General features: G+C 43.4%; 1 protein-coding gene across 1 annotated transcript in view; it reads left to right on the top strand.

The window, feature by feature from the left end:
• The window catches only part of CSMD1 (CUB and Sushi multiple domains 1), a 1433388-nt gene that overhangs the window by 1377968 nt on the left and 35652 nt on the right, over nt 1-19768 (top strand). Inside the window, exons 53-54 of the mRNA XM_065899861.1 lie at nt 12407-12580; nt 13974-14147. Of these exons, the coding sequence (XP_065755933.1) occupies nt 12407-12580; nt 13974-14147 (348 nt within the window). The remainder of the gene's footprint in view (nt 1-12406; nt 12581-13973; nt 14148-19768) is intronic.

Here is a 19768-nt window from a genome sequence, read left to right as displayed (position 1 = left end):
TAGCTCTCTTCCTGAAAAATCGGTGGCTGTTGGGTAGATAATGTCGTGTAACCCAGCAGGAATACATGGCCACAGGACCCAGAGTGCTGTGCGAGACACAGCAGGAGAATGTGGGGAGAAGAGCAAGCAGGTGGAGAACAGAGGTGATGTCTGTACTGGAGAAGATTATAAAACGCTCAGAAGGGGAAAGGGAAGAGGGGCTGTGATCCTAAATCTGGCACAGACACCTGACAGAGTAGATGTTGGATTCCTCCGTAATCCAAACATTAACAAGATGCCCTATTTGGATATAGTAATTTGAATGGTGTTATTTATTGATGACTGAAAATGTGCATTTTGAGTTTTATCTTATTGAACTCTCATTAAGCATATTGTAAGTGCTCAGTACTCCGACTTACAGATAAGAAACAAAACTTAGAGCTTAGGAATTTGCCCAACGTTGCAAAGCCAATAATATGCATCAAAAACAGCATTAAACCTAAGCAATTTGACCACAGAACACAGGCTTCCTAACATTAGGGTATATAAGTAGTTTTTTTTTTTTATAAGTAGTTTTTTACATTTTGTGCTACTTCACCAATATATTTATCTCTCAAAAAAAGAGATACAATAAAAGAGGGCATTATACTACTATGCTAATTCTGACCAGTGAAGAGAAATTTGTTAGTTAGCTGGAGGAGAAATGAGCCTTCGTGCTAGACTACTTACTCCCCACCCCAAGGCACCTGCACCAAGAGGGTGTTTAGTACCTAAGTGGCTCTTCGTGGATGATTTTGTTCTCCATCCTGCACGGTTCCTGGGCCTCTTGCTTACCAATCCCACTATTATTTTCTTTCCATTTCTTGTCTTTTGAATTATTCCTTTGTATGTTTCCATGGTTTTGAATGTCTTAAAAGTCTGGGTTTCTACCAAGCTAAATGACCTTGGGTAACCTTTAGGCTCATGCAGACCCTGTGAGGATAAACTATATAGTCATGGAAGGAAAATGACTCACAGTGACGAAGGAGGTAATCGCTAGGGATACTTTCTAGAAATTCAGATACTTTGCAAAAATAGTCTATATGATCCCATGACTTCAACTCTAACAGAGAAGAGGCAGGACCCTCAAAAACCGAAACAACCCCCAAAACTCTGACTTTAAGAAACAAATCACCCCAGTGTGGAGGAAATGGGAAATTACCCAAGGAAACAGAGACAGTTACACCAGATGTCTACAATGCATCCAGTTAAGAGAATGAAGTACACTTGAAGGGCCATGTCCTGAAGGACAGATCTGCCACGAGCTGGGAACAACAGAATTATTCAGGACCATGAAATGTAAGGCGCATGCATAAGTGACGTTTGAAATAAAACCCAAGTTCACTCATCAGAGTTGGTGTTAAAGGAAGTGGATGAAAGAAAGCAGAAGGGCTCAGCTTCCTCCTTATGCTGTCTTTTCTGTAAAGAATTATGATGTGAATATGAAGGTTAGAGAATCTTTTATATCAGACACTGGAACCCCAAGAAAGAGAAGGAGTCCATCAAAGAGAACTTGAGAGTTTCAAGTAGCGTTGAGTCTCCTGGCCAGGAGAGTCCCATCCAAGCAAGCTTCGGGTACCAGGGGGAAGATGGCCGAGTCATTGGCTCCTGTGGGATGTCATTAAAAGGAAGTACTCTAGGGCTTCCCTGGTGGCACAGTGGTTGAGAGTCCGCCTGCCGATGCAGGGGACGCAGGTTCGTACCCCGGTCTGGGAAGATCCCACATGCCGCGGAGCGGCTGGGCCCATGAGCCATGGCCGCTGAGCCTGCGCGTCCGGAGCCTGTGCTCCGCAACGGGAGAGGCCACAACAGTGAGAGGCCCGCGTACGGCAAAAAAAAAAAAAAAAAAAAAAGATTGCCTGAGGGACAGTACATGAATGATGTTCAGTGGATTGCTGTGATTTGGGAAGGAGGTTTCCAGGTGTTTGTTTCTCTCTCCTCACTCTAGTCCTTTCCAAAACATTTAGCTCCTGGGTGAGGGCATAACACTGCTAGCTGAAAGAGTAAGAATAAATATGTGATGGCAGATTCAGGGAATCTTCAAATCGAATGGTCGGCCAAATAGATTTCATTAGACATAGGAAAATAATGGAAATAGTGTAAAATTTTACTCAAAGTAAAAAACAAAAGAACTCAATGTACATGGTGAGGAGAAAATTATGAAATCATAGCACACACAGAAGGACTGGGTGTTTTGGACAATGGAAGGCTCGTTTGTGCGAAGAGATGCCTCTGACACTGATATTGTTTTGTGACTAGTCTCCATCTTGTTCCGTGAGCCTGAGTGGCCGTATCTGGGGTGATCATTTCAGTTCTGTGAGACAGTTTACATGGGCTCTTGAGGAATTGAAATGTGTATGTGGTGAAGGATCTGGTAACCATGACACTGGAGGAGTGTTTGGAAAACTTGTGATCCTAAGTTTGGCTGAGAGAAAAGTTAGGAAGTAATTAATATCTATTTTCAAATATTTAAAATAGTTGGTGGGAGAAAGAAGAAAAGAAAAAGAAATAAAATTAATTAAACACATCTGCCAAGGGCAAGGACCGGGATTGCTAATGATATTAACGAAACAGCTCCATTCATTGGTTTGAAATAGCAGAGTCTGTGTACAGAAAAATAGTTTTCAGACCCAATATAAGAAATATTTTCCCTTATTTATTTTTTAACATGTGGGATCTGTCCAGAAATGCAGTGAAGACTTCCTATAGAAGGTGGTTGGCCACCTGGCAGGTTTTCGTCTGGGGCTCCATTAGACTCAGCTTTATTGATTCTACACCCACCCTGCCTTCTCCATCACAATGCAAAATACTTTGGCAAAAACATTTTTCAAGTTGTGCGTGAGGTATCTTGCTTATTTTTAGGGTTACTAGAACAAAAACGCTTTTGCCTGAGATTTTCCTTCTATTTCATGTGGAGCAGGGATCGCTTGTTTCTAGTTGTGGTACGATGGTTATTTCCAGTGGTTTCCGTCGGGGAAGAATACACCGGATTCCTTGATGATCACTGCAACAGAAATGGCCAAGCATATGCACAGACGCTGCCACAGTGAGAGTCTTGTGATTGTTAATGGTAGGACAGCTGGATTTAAGGAGATGACGGGTGATTTTCTTTGTCTAACATTCGAGAACCTAATTATGCTGTGTTTGCAGGTACCTAGTCTGAATTCTAAGCTAGAACCTTTGAGAAAAGATAGAAGAAGGAAAGCTGGGCAACCCTGTGTGCAAACATAATTATACCTAAAATTTAGGCAAAGTAATACATTATGTGTATCAGAGTACATTTTTATAAAGGGTTAGCCCACACTGAATCAACGCCATCGTCCCTGCTTTACAACTGGGCTCTCCCAGGGGGCTGTGAATTGCCCCGGACTTGTTCTGATTTACCAGCTGTGCTATGCAATGCTACAAATCTCCCTGAGCTGGAGAATTAAGCACTGAGAAGGCTCACCCCATATCTGCATATCGGGTAACTTACAGTCCATCAGGCAAGTTTTACTGTCCCCATGCTCCCTTAATTATTTTCTTCTGTTTATCTTCCCTGCAGTAGTTTGCATTGAACCCGACACAGAGCACACCGACTACACGAGGTTGTACATTTGTAATCCAGGTCTCCTATCATAGAAAGCTACATTAATCTGTTGATACCATTTATATCATTTAGACTTTTTCAACACATAGTAACCCATCATGTCTTTCCCTCTGTTACCTCTTTTAATCTGTTTACTCAAGACGTCAGTGATAGATTGAGACATTTCCCACCTAAAGAACATTATCTTTTTTTATTAGATTATTTTGCTATTATCTGAAGTAAGTTTGCATTGCTATAATGACCTATGAGGAGATGAATTCTTTTGTAAATATGATATCATGGTGACATTCATGTGGCTAAAATAGCTAAATGACATGATTCAAAATGATATCATGAGACCATGTTTTTCCATAGTTGTTAGGGAATAAAACTGGAAAGTATTCAAAGGCCTTGTGTTTGATGATAGATCCACGTACAGATTTTTAATAAAACAAGTGATTATGACAATGCTGATACTGCAGCAAAAAGATGATATTAGAGCAGAAAGATTAACCCCTCCCTCCTTGATCTCAGTACAAAAGGAATCTGCAGTATAAAACTTAGGCTGTATGGTAGTCAGGGAAGGTAACATAATTGGAAACACTCAGTGCTGATCTTCACATTTTACATCCACATTATCAGTGGCTCGCAGATAAATGTCACAATATTCCTCCCAGCCACAAGTGCTTCTGTCTCTATTTCTGAATATTATCTAGTGATTTTCATTCAATTCCTCAAGAAATATTGCACAGGCTGTAAAGGTAAATAGGAGGTGGTTCTTTTTTCTTGTAAGGAAATTATCATCAAAGGAATAAACAAGATAAAAACCAAGTATCTTTAATAAAAAGTTGAGATTGATGAATGTCAGGAGAGAGGTCCATGCAGAGTCCTCCCCATACCCAGGGAGGGAGCCACTTTGATGAACAGGGGACTCCAACACACGGAAATGGACTAGGGTCATCCCAGAAATGAGGGCCACAGAGCAAACAGCAGCTGTACAGGTGCAGAACTGTGAGGCAGGAGGTCCTGATGGTTCGCCTGAACCAAGCACATCCCGGGCAGGGGCTCTCTGTGGTCCCACGTTGCTGAGGGACGGTGCTAATATGGCAATGTGATCATGGAAAGAATTCACGTCCTTTCACGAACACCCCCTCTAGATCAGGCAGGGGCTAATGCTGGTGCAGAGGCCATGACACTGCTCTTAGAACTCACAGTCTCAGAGTGGAGATAAATAGGTAAGAAAAATTCTATTTCTATCTGCTGAATTCAAAACAAAACAACCCTAACCATGTAGGTATTGTAAACGGATGGTCCTGGAGGTAGAGTCTCCTGCAGGGAAACCTAAAATAAGGGAGATGTTTGCGTTGAGTATTAATGGGCAGTAATTCCTTTAGGGTTTGTTTAGACTGCAAACACAGGGTGGATTTGGATTAAGTTATATGACATCTTACAGGCAGACAAGAATGTGAACGAAGTTTTATGCAAAAGGGCAGTGTGTGCAAAGTGATAGAGGTAAAAAGTGTGGTACATTGAGGGACTACATTAATAAAAAGGCAGATGAAAGATTTCTGAAAGCCCCAGAGACTACCCAAATCATGGTACTGGCCTGAAATTTTCTTATCAAATATGGTTTAAAATAATTGCCATTGACTAGGGTGTGTCAAACAGAGATGTGATACAAATGCATTTTGTGGCAAAGGGATGGGCCCTGGTCGTTGGTGTTACTAAGGGCACAGAGTGTTGCACAGCTCATCACACCGCTCCGGCCGATCCCTGCCAAGATTCATGTGCTTTCTGCGATACTGCATTTTCTCGGACTTCCACAAAGTTGCTCAACATTACCCCTCAAAATTGCTCGTGGAGAAAAAGAAGAAGTCTCATTTGTGAGAACTCAAATGTGTTCCTTTAATATGCACACATCTGGAGATTTAAATACCATCCATCGATGTTTAATGCTCTTAAATGTGTTCCCTGTACATAAGAGGATCTGATCCAGCTGACATTTCATGACCATTTGTTAATACTCAAGCGGTGTTTGCTATTGGCTTTAGAATTCACTGCCAAATACCCCTGCCTTTAGCCCCAAGCTGGAGTTATCACTGGAATGGGCAGAATGAAGCAGATTGCATTTCTAATTCTCTTGCAGGTACAGTGTACTTACAACGCTTATTATTTTATTTTCAGCAATAAGTACCAATAATAACAAAGCAAACATGAAGGTTGAATGTTTGGTTTGTAGATTTTCTAAAAATGTATGAATGTATTCGGTTCTAATCCCCAAACCAATATTTAGTATTTGTACTGATACAAACTGGCACAGTGAAAAGAAGGTTGACCTTAAAATAGGGAATTCTGGGGTGGGGGGCGACGTGTTTGTGTGTATGTGTGAGTGTGAGAGAGTGTGGCCTTAGGACAGGAGAGAGATCCAGCTATTCAGTTCCTATTGACGCACAGACCCCGCAGCGAGGATGCCCAGCACAGGGAACTCCTGTAACCTGGGAGCCACACACCCAGCAGGCCCCTTGGAGGAGCAGGTTTCCATGGCACCAGTGGAACTGTATCAAATTCCCAAATCACAGAATTCGCTTCTGAAATTGCACGAGTCTAGGTAATTGTAAGAGGCTCTAACACACGTTCCCTGAAAGTATTCAATACTTGAAAGAAGCGTTCAGACTCTGCCTTGGTTGTGAGGTTAGGCACGACTGACATCTGACACTCTGTGTCTGTCACTCAGTAAAGTCACCACTGAAAGTCAGTGCCGTTTGTTAGGTTGCAGACCGTGATCAGTGCAGCATCAGAAACAGTGATGCACAGTCCAGAGAGCTCAGCTAGCTGCTGCAAAACCCTGCCCATGGGTGGGACTCCATCTCTACAGTGTACGTGCACGTGACCCCCAGACAGCAGGGATGCAACGGCAGGTATGGGGACAGAGGACGCAAGGGATTCCATTCATCCAGGGCGCAGTTTTCAGAATATTCGCTCTGCTGCTCAGAATCGTTGTACGACACACACTAAAACATCTGCGTGTACACTCTGGACAATAACGTTCTAGGACCACTGCTTGGAGAGGCTGGTCCTGCTGAGGCCCTGCCCTGGGGGATAAACGCGTTACTCGCGGAAAGTGCCGGTCCCCCTGTGCCATGTGCTGGCCCGGGCTGCGTGATGTCAGGGCCGCGGGCTGGCGGCTTCTCTGTGCTTGAGACCATGATCTGGGCTCCCACACGGCTGGGCCGCCGTCTGCCTTCTCCAGTTCCCACGCGGGACGAGTTTGTGGGAAACGCTCGACCCAGGAGGAAACTGAGAATCCCCTTGCCCCGTCCCTCTTTCTCCCTGGGTCTGGCTCCTGGCAGCCCCAAGGCGACTTCTCCCTGTGAGAGGCGACTGGCATTCATTCAACCTGGCCACCACTCTGTGTTTTAGCGAAGTTTGGTAGATTTTATTCCTCCTAACTCAATTTTTGAGAAAGATGGTTAAAAGAGATTCTCTTTTCTATTTGGGACATCTAACTAAAGCATAATAACTAAAATGTAGTAAATATAACGAAAGCTGTATTGTTTTTATCTAAAGTAGCATAAACTTAAAGGCCAGTGATTTTCACAGGGGAGTCATTTTGCAAATGAGGTGAAACCTGCAGACTCTAGTGACCCATTCACAGGTACGAAATCTCAATTTTTCAGAAATTTCATGGAATTCCTATTCCATTGTTCAATTCGTCTTAACAGGCCAATGTGAATGATATTTTTTAATGGTATAGTGTGTGAAACAAAAGAGAGTCACCTGACTAGAACTGGAAAATACCCACCCCAGCATGGAATTCTTGATTCTGCTACTGATTCTCTCAAGAACAATTTTAAGCAGTTGGAGAATTACCCGTTCCATAGTAATGCCTGTCTTCAGCAGGGAGAAAATGGAGAATTAAAGTGTAACGTTCTAGGAATGTGGAAGTAGTAGAATTGGTTATTCACACTTAACTAAAAGAAAATTCAGCAGTTCCTTTAGGATATATCTCTGTACCTATCAATCAATCTGTCCATTGAATTAAAAATCCTATGCAGTTACAGGTTTACGGCATTCTACCTCATTCTTTAGCGCCTTGCTAGCCAGAGCTCTCAGGCTCTGATTAGTAGCAGGTTATTAAATTCACGAGTAGGATTGATGTAAAAATAAAATAGGCCACGTGCTTTTCACTTAGATTTTCTGTCCGCACTTTAATGGAACCATTTGTCAGGAAATTTGGCTTCCTTGATTTCCTAGGTGTGATGACACCCGCTACAGAATTGCCCGTAAAAAACATTTAGTGATCTTTGTTTAAGCTGAAGCCAAATGCTAATGAAAAAGAAACAAGCAAACAAAAGCACAAACACAAAACCTAGGGCCCTGGCATCACAGTGGCGGATCTACTGGATAATCACATTATTTTATTTAGTTGATATTTTGTTTTGAAATGTGCAGGGCTGCCCTCATCCCAATTCTTTTTTTTTTTTTTTCCAGTTAATAGAGTTACTTATCCTTCTTTACTGCTTTTTATACTCAGTGGAATAGTAATAATTTAATGCACCCAAAGTTATGGAGATGTAGCACATGAAATATGTAAGGTCATAAACTGAAGAGGGTAAAATGGGTGACCTTCTGGGAAATGCATAGTTTGGTCCAATAGCTCCATAGTCTTCATTTTAACTGAGACTCTAAAAATAAATAAAAGTTCTCAATACAGGGACCATTCTGTCACCTTCACCTGGCTAACAAACGTGCACCCTTCAGGCCTTAAATGTTGCCTCTTTCAGGGTGTCTGATGCCCAGCTGGGCTACATGTCCCTCTCTACGCCTCACCTCTTTTTAGTTTTAATGTACTTTTTATTTTTATTTATTTATTTTTAACAATGTTTATTTATTTATTTATTTAGGCTGAGTTGGGTCTCAGGGCCCTTCATTACAGTGGGCTTCTCTCTAGCTGTGATGCGAGGGCTTAGTTGCCCTGGGGCACGTGGGATCTTAGTTCCCTGACTCGGGATTGAACTGGTGTCGCCTGTGTTGCAAGGCGGATTCTTAACCCCTGGACCACCAGGGAAGTTTCCCTGTTCCTCACCTCTTTAGGGGCAAACACCCTGGGGCACTTTCCGTGTCAGACGTCCCGTCTCTTTTATGATTGTACCTTATTCTTCATTGAATCCCCAGCCCCAAGGACATTGCTGGCCCACAGCTAGTCAGCATTCAATTATTGCCAATAAAGGAAAGCCACCTAGGAGACAGTGGATTTGGAAATGCTTTGAAAACGTGAAGTTACTTTATCTCTATTCACTTCATCAAATGTCTAATGAGTGACTAATACATGTTAGACGGTCAGCAGATATCTGAACCTAGTTACAAAGATAGAGAAATGCTTTCTACATAGTGTGTCTATAACAAAACTGGGGCTACATTAAAAAAATTCACAAAGGACATATCCCAGTATTATCATAGGATAACAGAATCTTAAATTTGAAATAGAGCTCAGAGTACATTGAATTCAAATTCCACCTCATACAGTTTTTCCCTTCTACAACATTTTGACATGGTACTGTTGAAATTTTGGTTAAATACTCTAAGTGAAATATTCTGTATTTGTGAATAGCCCATAATTGGTCTAAGACTTTGAATGTTTTAAAGAGGAACTACCTGAGGGCTGGAAAGTTATAGGAGTGACAAACAGATTGTTCTCTACCAGCTTCAGACCCAGAAGTGACATCGTCCACATGTACTTAAAATAGGAAGTGAAGTTTGAGGTGAGGCTGTCAATTCTTCTTCCTTCAGGCACTGAGCTGAAAGGGAGTGTTTTTGAAAGACATCCCCGATTTTCTTTAGGTCTTTAAGGGCAGTTCCTCCCAGAACTGAAGCGTCCACATGTCAGAGAAGAGTTGCTGTTGGAAGCCTTTGTTTCCACACAAGCCTGTCACCCTTGCCTTCTGGTGTCTGGGGTGCACAGATATCTCCTTGCTGTGAGGAGCGCTTATTTGCCAGGCTTTCAACAGAGAATGTGGCCTTGAAGCATGTGCTCCTACTGCAAACTTAGATGAAAACAATATGGTTGAGGTTTAAAAGTGAGTCTTGCCAGTCTTGTTTGTCTAAGTCAACAGTGAGGCTGTGCAGATCATGGAGAGGGAGGGGGACTTTCGTCGCAATGTACCCTTTCCAGCATCTCAGTTACCCTGAGCCTGGGTCCCTCCTCTTGGAGTGCTGATCAGGTTCAGAATACCCCCAAATACTTGACATTCTCTAGAGTAACAGCCAGGAATCAGGTGGCCCACACTCTCTTTGAGGATTGGAGTGTGTTATTTTGGTGTGTGCTTCTCAAAATTACGTCATTTCCTTCTCGCCTCGGAAGTGGCTGGATCCCTGCAGTAGTAAGCCCATGTGTGGTGGCTCTGGCTCCTTTCTTGTCTCGGGGATGTGAGTGGGGCTCCACGTCTCTACCTGACGGAGATGGCCGTGCAAAGCCCAGCCTCTGGGAAGGAGCCCGCATCCGTGTTTCAGGATAACAGCCTCAGAAGCCCTCCTTTCAACCCCCGGAGAACATTCAGCCTCCTCCCAGTTCCCTGCTTGAGTCACGCCTGGTGTGGGGGGAGGCGACCTGGCTTCTGGTCAGAATCAGCTTTATTGATCTGGATCTGCTGAGTGTAAAAGCTGCAGAGGTGACAAGAGATCAAGCGAATCGAGCACAACTTGACCCGACCTCTTACAAATGTTGGGGCAGAGATTCTGCTCAAAGAGGGACACCTATCACCGATTCGGTTTTCTCCCTCTGTCCTCTGCAAGGTCATCTTGCTGATAACAGATCTAGTTCAAACCTAGGGTAACACAATGCAGCTGCATTGCCTTAAACAGAAATAGAGGGTACTGTTGAGAATTCGTCCAGAATGGTGGCATTAACCCTGAGTGTCATATGACAGTAGTTTGGCCATGGTCTGCGGCTTTGGGGTTCCTGTGCTCTGAGTAAAGCACTGGCAGCTGGGTGCTCTATTCGGGGCGGTAGCGGCCAGGCGAAATCCACCCCAAAACGCTCTGCAGCTGCTCCAGCCTAAGGAGCGAGTTTTGGCGGACAATTTAGGAACTCTCCTTGTCTATCCGAAACCCGTGTGTCACTCACATCCTTTTCATGTCAGTTACTGCTAATGCTCCATAGTTTGTTAACAAGATACTCTTTCCATGTACGAGAGGAGGGGAGAGGTGGGGGGGGAGGGGCAGAGAGGAGGACGGATGGAGGGGAAGGAAAGAAAGTGGAAGGAGAGCGAAAGAGAAGAAGGGAATCCCGCCTCTCCTAGTTTTCCCCGGACCACACAGCACCTTCCTACTGTTACAGAGAAAGAATATTCATGGCGCTCCTTAAAGATAATGAGGCAGACTTTTTTTTAGGACCCTAGCGATTGGTGTAGGGACCAGGGTGATGGGATTTCACAAAGATATGGCTCAACCCCAGATGCTGTGTGGGCCCGTGGGGGTCACAGCCAAGGGGCAGGGAGGGGGCACAGGTGGGACATTCCTGAGAGGGAACCTCAGGGCTTGGAGGGGTTCTGGCTGAACCCACCTACCAGTGGCAGGTGGGGATGAGAAACTGGATCAGATGTTGAGGCTGGAGGGTTCTTGTAGGGTGACTTAGAAGGGTGCTTGCTGAAGTTGGCTTTTACAAGGAGGTGCACAGGTGGGCCTCGGGGGAGTGTCAGGACCCAGATTAAAGCTTTTTCAGGCAAAGAAGCTTTGTCATTCCCCTGCCTTCAACTCACGAAGGACTGAAAATTCCTCTAGCTTCTCTCCCCACTTGGAAGCCCTCTGGTTCTGAAGCTTCTCTGGCACCCTGTTTGCCAGCGACCTCCTTACATATCAGAGTCCTCACATCAGTACTATTTTCCTCCCCTTAAGTATTGATGTTCACCCCAGTTTCGTCTTTGGGCCCTTTCTTTCGTTGCTGTACATACTTTTCACGGGCGAGCTCAGCCACCTGTTGGGTTCAGCCTCCATCTGTAATCTAGCTTTTCCTAAATCTCTGTCTGCAGGGTGTCCCTCCCCTGAGCTCTGGACTTCTGTGTTCAACTGAGGATGTGACATTTTCCCCTAGACATCAGTTCAAACATAACTCAAATGGACATTTTCTGAAATTGAACTTATTTTCTGATATCAATCCTTCCTTTGGAATTTCACAGATAGTTCAGGAATCTAGTCTCTCACGGGGAGATCTTTCCATCCTTTTCTTTGCTACCCATTTTCAGTAGGGTTACAGAACTTATATTAATTCCAAGTGTCTCTTCCTTTTTTTTGGCCTTTATTTGGAAATAGAATAAATAGATAAATAACATAAAATATCAATAAGTAAAAGAAATAAATGGAGAAACCATACCTGGGGAAATACCTTTTAACAATTTTATATTTGAACTATTACTTATGTTACCCACAATTGTTGAGAAAAATTAATGAGTTGAAGAAAACTCTATCAAATAAAAAATATATAAATGGAAAAAATTCCAATAATGTTTGCTTTCAACGCTGTCAGTCACTTGACAATAAAGATAAACTAATTTTGAATGTAGTACTTGTATTATTTTAGATTTTTTTATTGGAGGATACTTGATTTACAATGGTGTGTTAATTTTTCCTGTACAGCGTAGTGACCCGGTTATACATATACATATATATCCTTTTGTATATTCTTCTCCATTGTGGTTTATCCCAGGATGTTGAATAGAGTTCCCCGTGCCATACCGTGGGACTCTGTTGTTTCTCCACGAATGTGGTACTTTTATAGAAGACAAGCTCTCCAGCGTGTTTTTGTTGGTTTTGCTTGCTTTTCAGCTGGCCACTGCGGCTCCCCGGATCCCATCGTGAACGGCCACATCAGCGGCGACGGCTTCAGTTACAGGGACACCGTGGTTTATCAGTGCAACCCCGGTTTCCGGCTCGTGGGGACTTCCGTCCGGATATGCTTGCAAGACCACAAGTGGTCCGGACACACCCCAGTCTGTGTCCGTAAGTACAGCCTGTGAACTAAGTCAGTGGGTGCTTCCCTTCGTGGTGTTTTCTTTTGTCATTAGGTCATAACACAGACACGTTTAAGCTCAGAGAAAGGATGGAGAGCTGTCGGAAGAAAGAGAACGTGGGCGCCCCTCCCTTTCCGTCTTTGGTCCTTCTCCCATTCCATGTCCTTCCGACGCCTCCTCCAGGCTCTCTCCACATTGAGTTTGCTCACCAGCTCATCTCAGATGGGTCCCAGGATGAGGGATGTCAGGCATTCATTCTCCCAACGTTGTCCCAGGACGACAAGGTGGAAACAGCATCCCACCAGAGGAGGATAGAGGTGCTGGGTCCGAGTCTGCAGGTTGGCTTTGCAGGGGCCCCACGGTGGCCACCCCTCAAGCTTCTGTGTTGTTTTGTGTTCTTGTCATTGCTTCATCAAGAACGCAGAGAGTTTGTACGCAGTCGTCCCTTTAATAAAGAGGTGAAATCGTATGTAACCATTGTCCTCAAACTTCATAACTTGAGAGACGAACGCTGACTCCTGTTTTTAGAAGAAATTGTACCCTTATGCAAATTTCCTTTTAAACCAATTTTTTTTCCTAATATGTTCTTTATTTTCCTAAACAAAGGGATTGTTGATGTAAGTTTAGGACAGTGACAGGTGTTCTTTGTGATAGTGCTGTGGTAACTGTACACAGTTCAAGGGTGAAAGCTTTACTTCGAAGAAAAAATTGTTGACAAGATAAATGAGAAGGGAAACACCAGTTTTACAACTGTAATGTGTTTCTTTTGAAAGGGCCAGTGAAGGATATGTTCATGATTTGTATTGCTGTTATTGTGGACGTGACATAGTGAGGGTTGGCTATGTTCCAAAGGACCATACAATAGGGAATGTCAAAGAAAATATGATTTGAGCATGTACTCCTATTTTTGCTAATTTCATGATGTTTAAATTGATATTGGATTAATTTATACATACACAATTTAAATTATCATCCAAGTCCCTATACTGTTTCAAGATGAGAGTTCCACAAAGTTAGCTGGTGTGTTCTAAGGGGGAAAAAAATTCAAAACTCACGATAAAAATTTAGCATCTCTTGTTTTTCACTGCTTTATTTTAAAATTACCTGATATTCTATCATGATGTAAGAAATAATAATGATGATGATGAAGAAGGTACATTTGCCAGGCGCTAGTTATTTTCCACGATTATAATAAAAACCTGTGGGTTCAGCCCATGATTTCTTTCTCTCAATATTCCCTTCCAAATATAAACAGAATCTGCAACATACCTGATTAGCTGTCAACCCCTTAATTCATACATTTAACATACACGTACATGTATTAATAAGGAATGCCAAGTGAGAGTGATGACTTGTTAATGTGGACCTGTCTTCCTCCGTAGCCATCACCTGTGGCCACCCAGGGAACCCTGCGCACGGTTTCACTAATGGCAGCGAGTTCAACCTGAATGATGTCGTGAACTTCACCTGCAACACCGGCTACTTGTTGCAGGGTGCATCTCGAGCCCAGTGTAGGAGCAACGGCCAGTGGAGCAGCCCTCTGCCCACCTGCCGAGGTAGGAGAGCTGCCTCCGGGGTTAGTGAGGGCTGACGATAACACCCGGGAGCCTGTCTGCGTGCATAGTGGGTGAAGCTTCCCCTCCAGAGTCAGGGCTTCTGCAAGCGCCTTCTGTTGTGGTGGGAAAACATTTCTGAGTATAACGTGCAAATCGCTCCATGGCCTCTTTCTTGCTATTGGCCAGATATTCAATCAAAAATCCCTGGGATTCTCTACTTCAAAGACTACTCGTCTTCTGTTTGTCTTTCTCTCCATTTATGTGCTCATTTACTTCTGCCACATATATTCCACATCTTTGGTCCCTAAGCTTCTAGCCTTATGGATATATTTGAGAAGTTCTTATTGCTTTTAAATCTCAAGTTTTAGAAATTCACTTCTTTAGAAATCGACACATAGATCTGGACTAACACCTAAATTTCCAAGGGAATGCTGCTTTGTAGTTTTTGTATTTCTAGATGTTTGAGCTCATGCTGTTTAAGGTTTTGCTTCAAACACTTTCCCTTAAAACATCTCCTTCAAATATTTTCCATTAAAACGTCTCTCTTACTGAAGACGCATGCATGTCCTTCCATGTGAAGGTGAAGTTTTTTGTTGTTTTGGTTTGGATTTTTTGGTAATAATATGGTATTAAAGGCAGACACTTACGGAGGTCCCTTGCTCTGACAATCACCCACCTTCTCACTGGGCTCCAAGGGAGCTGTATTCAAATGCAACAATAGCAGAATGGGAATCCAGGCATGTTTTAAATAGCAGTTATGTGAAATTGGCTACAAACTGTCGAGTCTGGCACGTGTCTTATTCAGAGTGCTTGGCTTAAGCTCAAAGACAAAGTAAAGCCTCCTAATTCCACTTCCCTCTAAAACTCCCTTTTCAATGTTGGAAAGACTTGCTGTGAAGAGCAGAGACCCCAGGTTCCCAGTTCTCAATGTCCCCAGAAAGCAGGCTTCGGGTGTGTCCTGTTTGCGGGGGGATGGAGTATCTCACAGAGATGCCCCTGGTTTCTTGTTCCAAAGCTCCAGCTGGTCTCCTGACAACGTGGGGCTCTGGTCAGCTTGGCCATTGACAAGTTCATCTTGTAGGTTATAGGTTATATATCATAATTGTATTAGTCAGGGCCATGGAACGGGGTGACCGGGGTTAGGGGACATCTTGGAATGTGTGAGCCAGGGCAGGAAGCTGGCTTCTAAGTGACCTCTAGCCCCTCTGCCTTCCACGTGGGGCCACCTTGGCAAACCCTAAATGCTTACCAGTATCGTGATGCACGTGGCTGTGATGAGCACGGTGACTCGCTCAGCCTCACCCTCACCTCTCACAGGGAAACGTGGGGCCCATGTGTCTGCCAGGAGCCCTGAGTACGTGGGCAGCAGTGGAAAGGCTTAGCTGTAGGTGTCTGGCACTCGGTAAGGCAGCTGCAAAGATTTAGGAAAAGATTAAACACCTTTAATCAAACTGTTTTCCCTGTCCTCTACAACAAGGAAAAAAACAGCACAACTGAAAGAATGGTTACAAATGAAGGCCCTTAAATTTGGGTTCAGTTTATCTTCACACAGGGTCACGGCCTAACTGTGCCTTTGATGCCTTAGGTGTATGAGAACCATCTATATCCATTCCCCCCAAACCCTTCTACTCAACTTAAGCTAACATTTATTAAGCACCTGCTGTGTTCCGCATGCCATGCTGCACGCGGTCAGGATAGCGATGGGTGTAATACTTCACACCTTTAAGTAGATACCATTCCGGGGGCTAATTAGGGGGAGAAGGTCCCCACGGCCGCTGAGACTCTGTCCACTGGACACAGTACATTCTGGCGAAATGACAGATTGAGTAAGTTCAAAACAGCAGGCTTTTAATTATCAAAACTTGTTTTGTTTCTGGACTTCATTTTCCTCTAACTTATGCCAAAAAGAGAGAGAGAAGAAATTAAATGCCTATCATTTATGAATGGTTTTTGGTGTTTTACAATAGATACTAGGTCCTTTAGATATCCGTGGCACAGTTTAAAGAATGCTAGAATGTGTTTTAAAGTCTTCAGTATTGATTTTGACTTTTCTTACCTTCCTCCCTTTTCTTGAAAAATAGGAATGGTCTTATTTTTCTAGTAGACGTTATATTTTAGAGCAGTTTAGGTTCATGGCAAAGTTGGGCTGAAGGTACAGAGATTTCCCATAAACCCCCTGCCCCCACCCATGCACAGCCCCACATCACCCCCCAATGTCACCACCCCCACCAGATGGTGCATTTGTTATCATTGATGAACCTGAATGGACACGTCATCTCACCCAGAGTCCACAGGTGACATGAGGGTTCACTCTTGGTGTTAGACGGTCTGTATGTTTGGACAGGTACACAATGAGTGACACATATCCACCACCGCCACATATCTTGCAGAGTGTTTTCACGACCCTGAAGTTTCTCTGTGCCCCACTTATTCATCCCTCCTCCTGCCCCCAGCCCCTGGCAGCCCCTGATCGTTTTCCTGTCTCCATAGTTCTGCCTCTTCCACAGTGTCGTACAGTTGGAATCACACACTATATAACCATTACAGATTGGCTTTTTTCATTTAGTAAATGCATTTAAGTTTCCTCTATGCTTTTTAATGGTTTGATAACTCATTTCTTTTCAGTGGTGAATAATATTCCATCATCCCGATGGACCACAGTTTATCCATTCATATACTGAGGGACATCCGGGTTGCTTCCAAGTTTTGGCAACTATGAATAAAGCTGCTGTATTCATTCCTGTGCAGGTTTTTGTGTGGATGTAAGTTGTTAACTCCTTTGGGTAAATATTAAGGAGCGTGATTGCTGGATTGTATGGTAAGAGTATGTTTATTTTTGTAAGAAACCCAAACTGTCCTCCAAAGTGGCTGCACCATTTTGCATTCCCACCAGCAATAGATAAGAGCTCCTGTTGCTCCACACCCTCGCCAGTGTTTGGTGTTGTCAGTGATCTGGATTTTGGCCGTTCTAATAGGTGTGTAGTGGAATCTCATTATTGTTTTAATTTGCATTTCCCTGATGACATATGATGTGGAGCATCTTTTCATAGGATTATTTGCCATCAGTAGGTCTTATTTGCTGAGGTGTCAGTTAAGGTCTTTGGCCCATTTTTAGTTGGGTTGTTTGTCTTCTTATTGTTGAGTTTTAAGAGTTTGTAATGTTTCAGATTACTGTCCTTTATCAGTTATGTCTTTTCTAATATTTTCTCTTAACCTGTGGCTTGTCTTCTCCTTCTCTTGACACTGCCTTTGGAAGAGCAGAACTTTAAAATTAGTACTTAATTTTAAAAGCTGACACTTCAAAAACGTCTGATGAAGGAGGAGATGACTGACAAACAGTCGTCCGAGTGCCGAGGGGATCGGAAATCACCCCCTCATCTCCCGGCTGCCTCCCGCTCGTGTTTCTGTGCTCTGTTTTGCTTCATTTATGAACTAAGAGATACAATCTAGTGCACAGAATTTACATGCATATTATTCGACCAGGAAAAGCAGGTCAGACTTATAAAGACAGTGAAGCGTCAGAAAAAAATGGCATGAAACTCAAAAAGTTAAAGTTAACAAAAATAGCTACTCTATTCATAAAACTTCCGGGGATTCTTCAAGGTGTGTACTGCAGTATGGCCTGATTCTTACCTTATGTGGTTCCTTGAATAAACCCCCAGATGGTTCAGGGTGTCGTGTCTCATGTCAGCATCACGTCGTGCTTGATTTCTTCTTCCAAATACTTGATGTGATTCTCAGATGTCTAATCTGTGGAGGTCAATGAGCTGTGGAATCCTGAGTAATCGTACAGCATCTGGTTAATGATGCAGAAGAGAAATCCCACCAGGACTTCGGAATGAATTCCCAGTAAATCTGTGCGAAAGTCAGGCTGACTTAGACACAGATTTCCACAAAGTCTCTCCACCCTGGACTCACCTTTTACCCTCAGACTCAGCCCTTCCCAGGGAAAAGCTCTGGCCATGCCAGCTGTGTTTGTGATAAATCAGAACCCTCCAATCCAGGAAGCGACTCACCCCCTGGTTCTATCTTTACAAACAGGATCAGGAAAATAAATAAATAAAAGAAGGGATCCTTTTTGCTAGTAGTAATATCTTTCTGGAATAAATAAATTATATGGATGTAAATTTCATAAAAAGGAATGAAAACAAATGTCTTCACATTTATTTTAAGAATCAGATTATGCCTACTGTTCCAGAGGCCCCTGTTTCTATAGAAGAGCTTTCTGAATCTTTGTCTCCTACATTCAAATATGTGTCAACATGAGCTTAAAAAGTTCAGTCAGTTCAAGGAGAAATAAACGAGGTATACCAAGTCTGGCAGTTTTAGGATGAGTCACTTAATGTTTTCTTTCCTTGTGTAATAATTTTTGTGTTACATGCAAATGTTTGGAGGTTTTATTTTCTCTTTCTTATCTACAGTTTTGTGGGATTGGCCATTTAAACTCAGAGAATTAAAATATATGTCCTTTGCTATTACAGACACGAGTATAAAGAAAATTAAGAGTGAAGGTTCTGTTCTGGTTAGAGAGGAATAAAAAAGGAAACAAAAAAAACTCACTAAACTTGCATCACTGAATCCAGGGTCTTGTAGTGAATCCTCAAGTTCACTGGAGAATATCAGTTTTCTTCCATGAACAGTCAAAGAAATACTACCTTCCTCTTAGGTTCCCATGAGTTCTAAGTAAGCCAGTGCACATGAAATGCTTAGCCAAGTGCCTGGCACATAGTAGGTGCTCAGTCTCCCTGCCCCCACTCCCACCTGCCTCTGAAATTTAACTAGAATCAACTATAATCAATCAGAACCTTCTTTATCAAACCCGAATGTCTCATTACACCTAAAACCAATTTCTTTATTCTTATCAGTTAGTGATAAAAGATGAAAGGTAACTTTCATATGTTTGAAAAATAGTCATCATAAGTTGCTTTTGGTGACCGGTAATCCTACGTTTAAATTTTGATTCATCCAAGTAAACAAGTTGGAAATATTTATTCTGTGTGATACACTGAATAGTCACCTCACCTTCGATTGTCCTCTCAACTTCATGAAACTCGTGAATTCTGAGCAGCTGTCCTCCCGACATGGTAGGGCTCAGAGAGCCCTGCTCTCCTCGGCCGGCAAAGGGGGGGACGCAGGCGGACCTCACCGTTACCGGAGCGATAACTGCTTCTCTTTTCTTTCTCTTCTTGCCTCCAGCCCCACCCTTCTCTTGACCCCAAACACATAATGCCACTTGCTTTGTGCACTTCGTCTTTCTCACCCACCGCACAATCAGGCTGCATTCAGGAAAGCTGGGCCCGAATATAAAACTATGAATTAAAGAAAGGAGGAGCCCGGTGGGGCGTGCGGAGTCCCGGGGTGCATGAGGCATGGGCCGGGCGCCCTGGCGCAGGAAGGCTCGCCACCTCCATGTGGGTCGCCTAAGCAGTGTCCTTTCCTCTCACTGCAGAGAGTCTGCTGTGGTTTGGGGACCGTCCTCTAAGCGCCATGTAAGCTCAAACTCGACACCATAGCGTCTTTGGCCTTCGGGCCAAGGCAACACCTTCCTGCTTTTGAAGGTCAGACACAAGGGAGCTGTTTCTGTCTCCTGGGCTTGACATGCAACTCTAAGTGCCCAATGG

Source organism: Phocoena phocoena, chromosome 21, assembly GCF_963924675.1.
Source record: "Phocoena phocoena chromosome 21, mPhoPho1.1, whole genome shotgun sequence".
Lineage (NCBI taxonomy): Eukaryota > Metazoa > Chordata > Mammalia > Artiodactyla > Phocoenidae > Phocoena > Phocoena phocoena.
The sequence above is the reverse complement of the archived record's forward strand: the minus strand, read 5'-3'. Positions and strand labels throughout refer to the sequence as shown.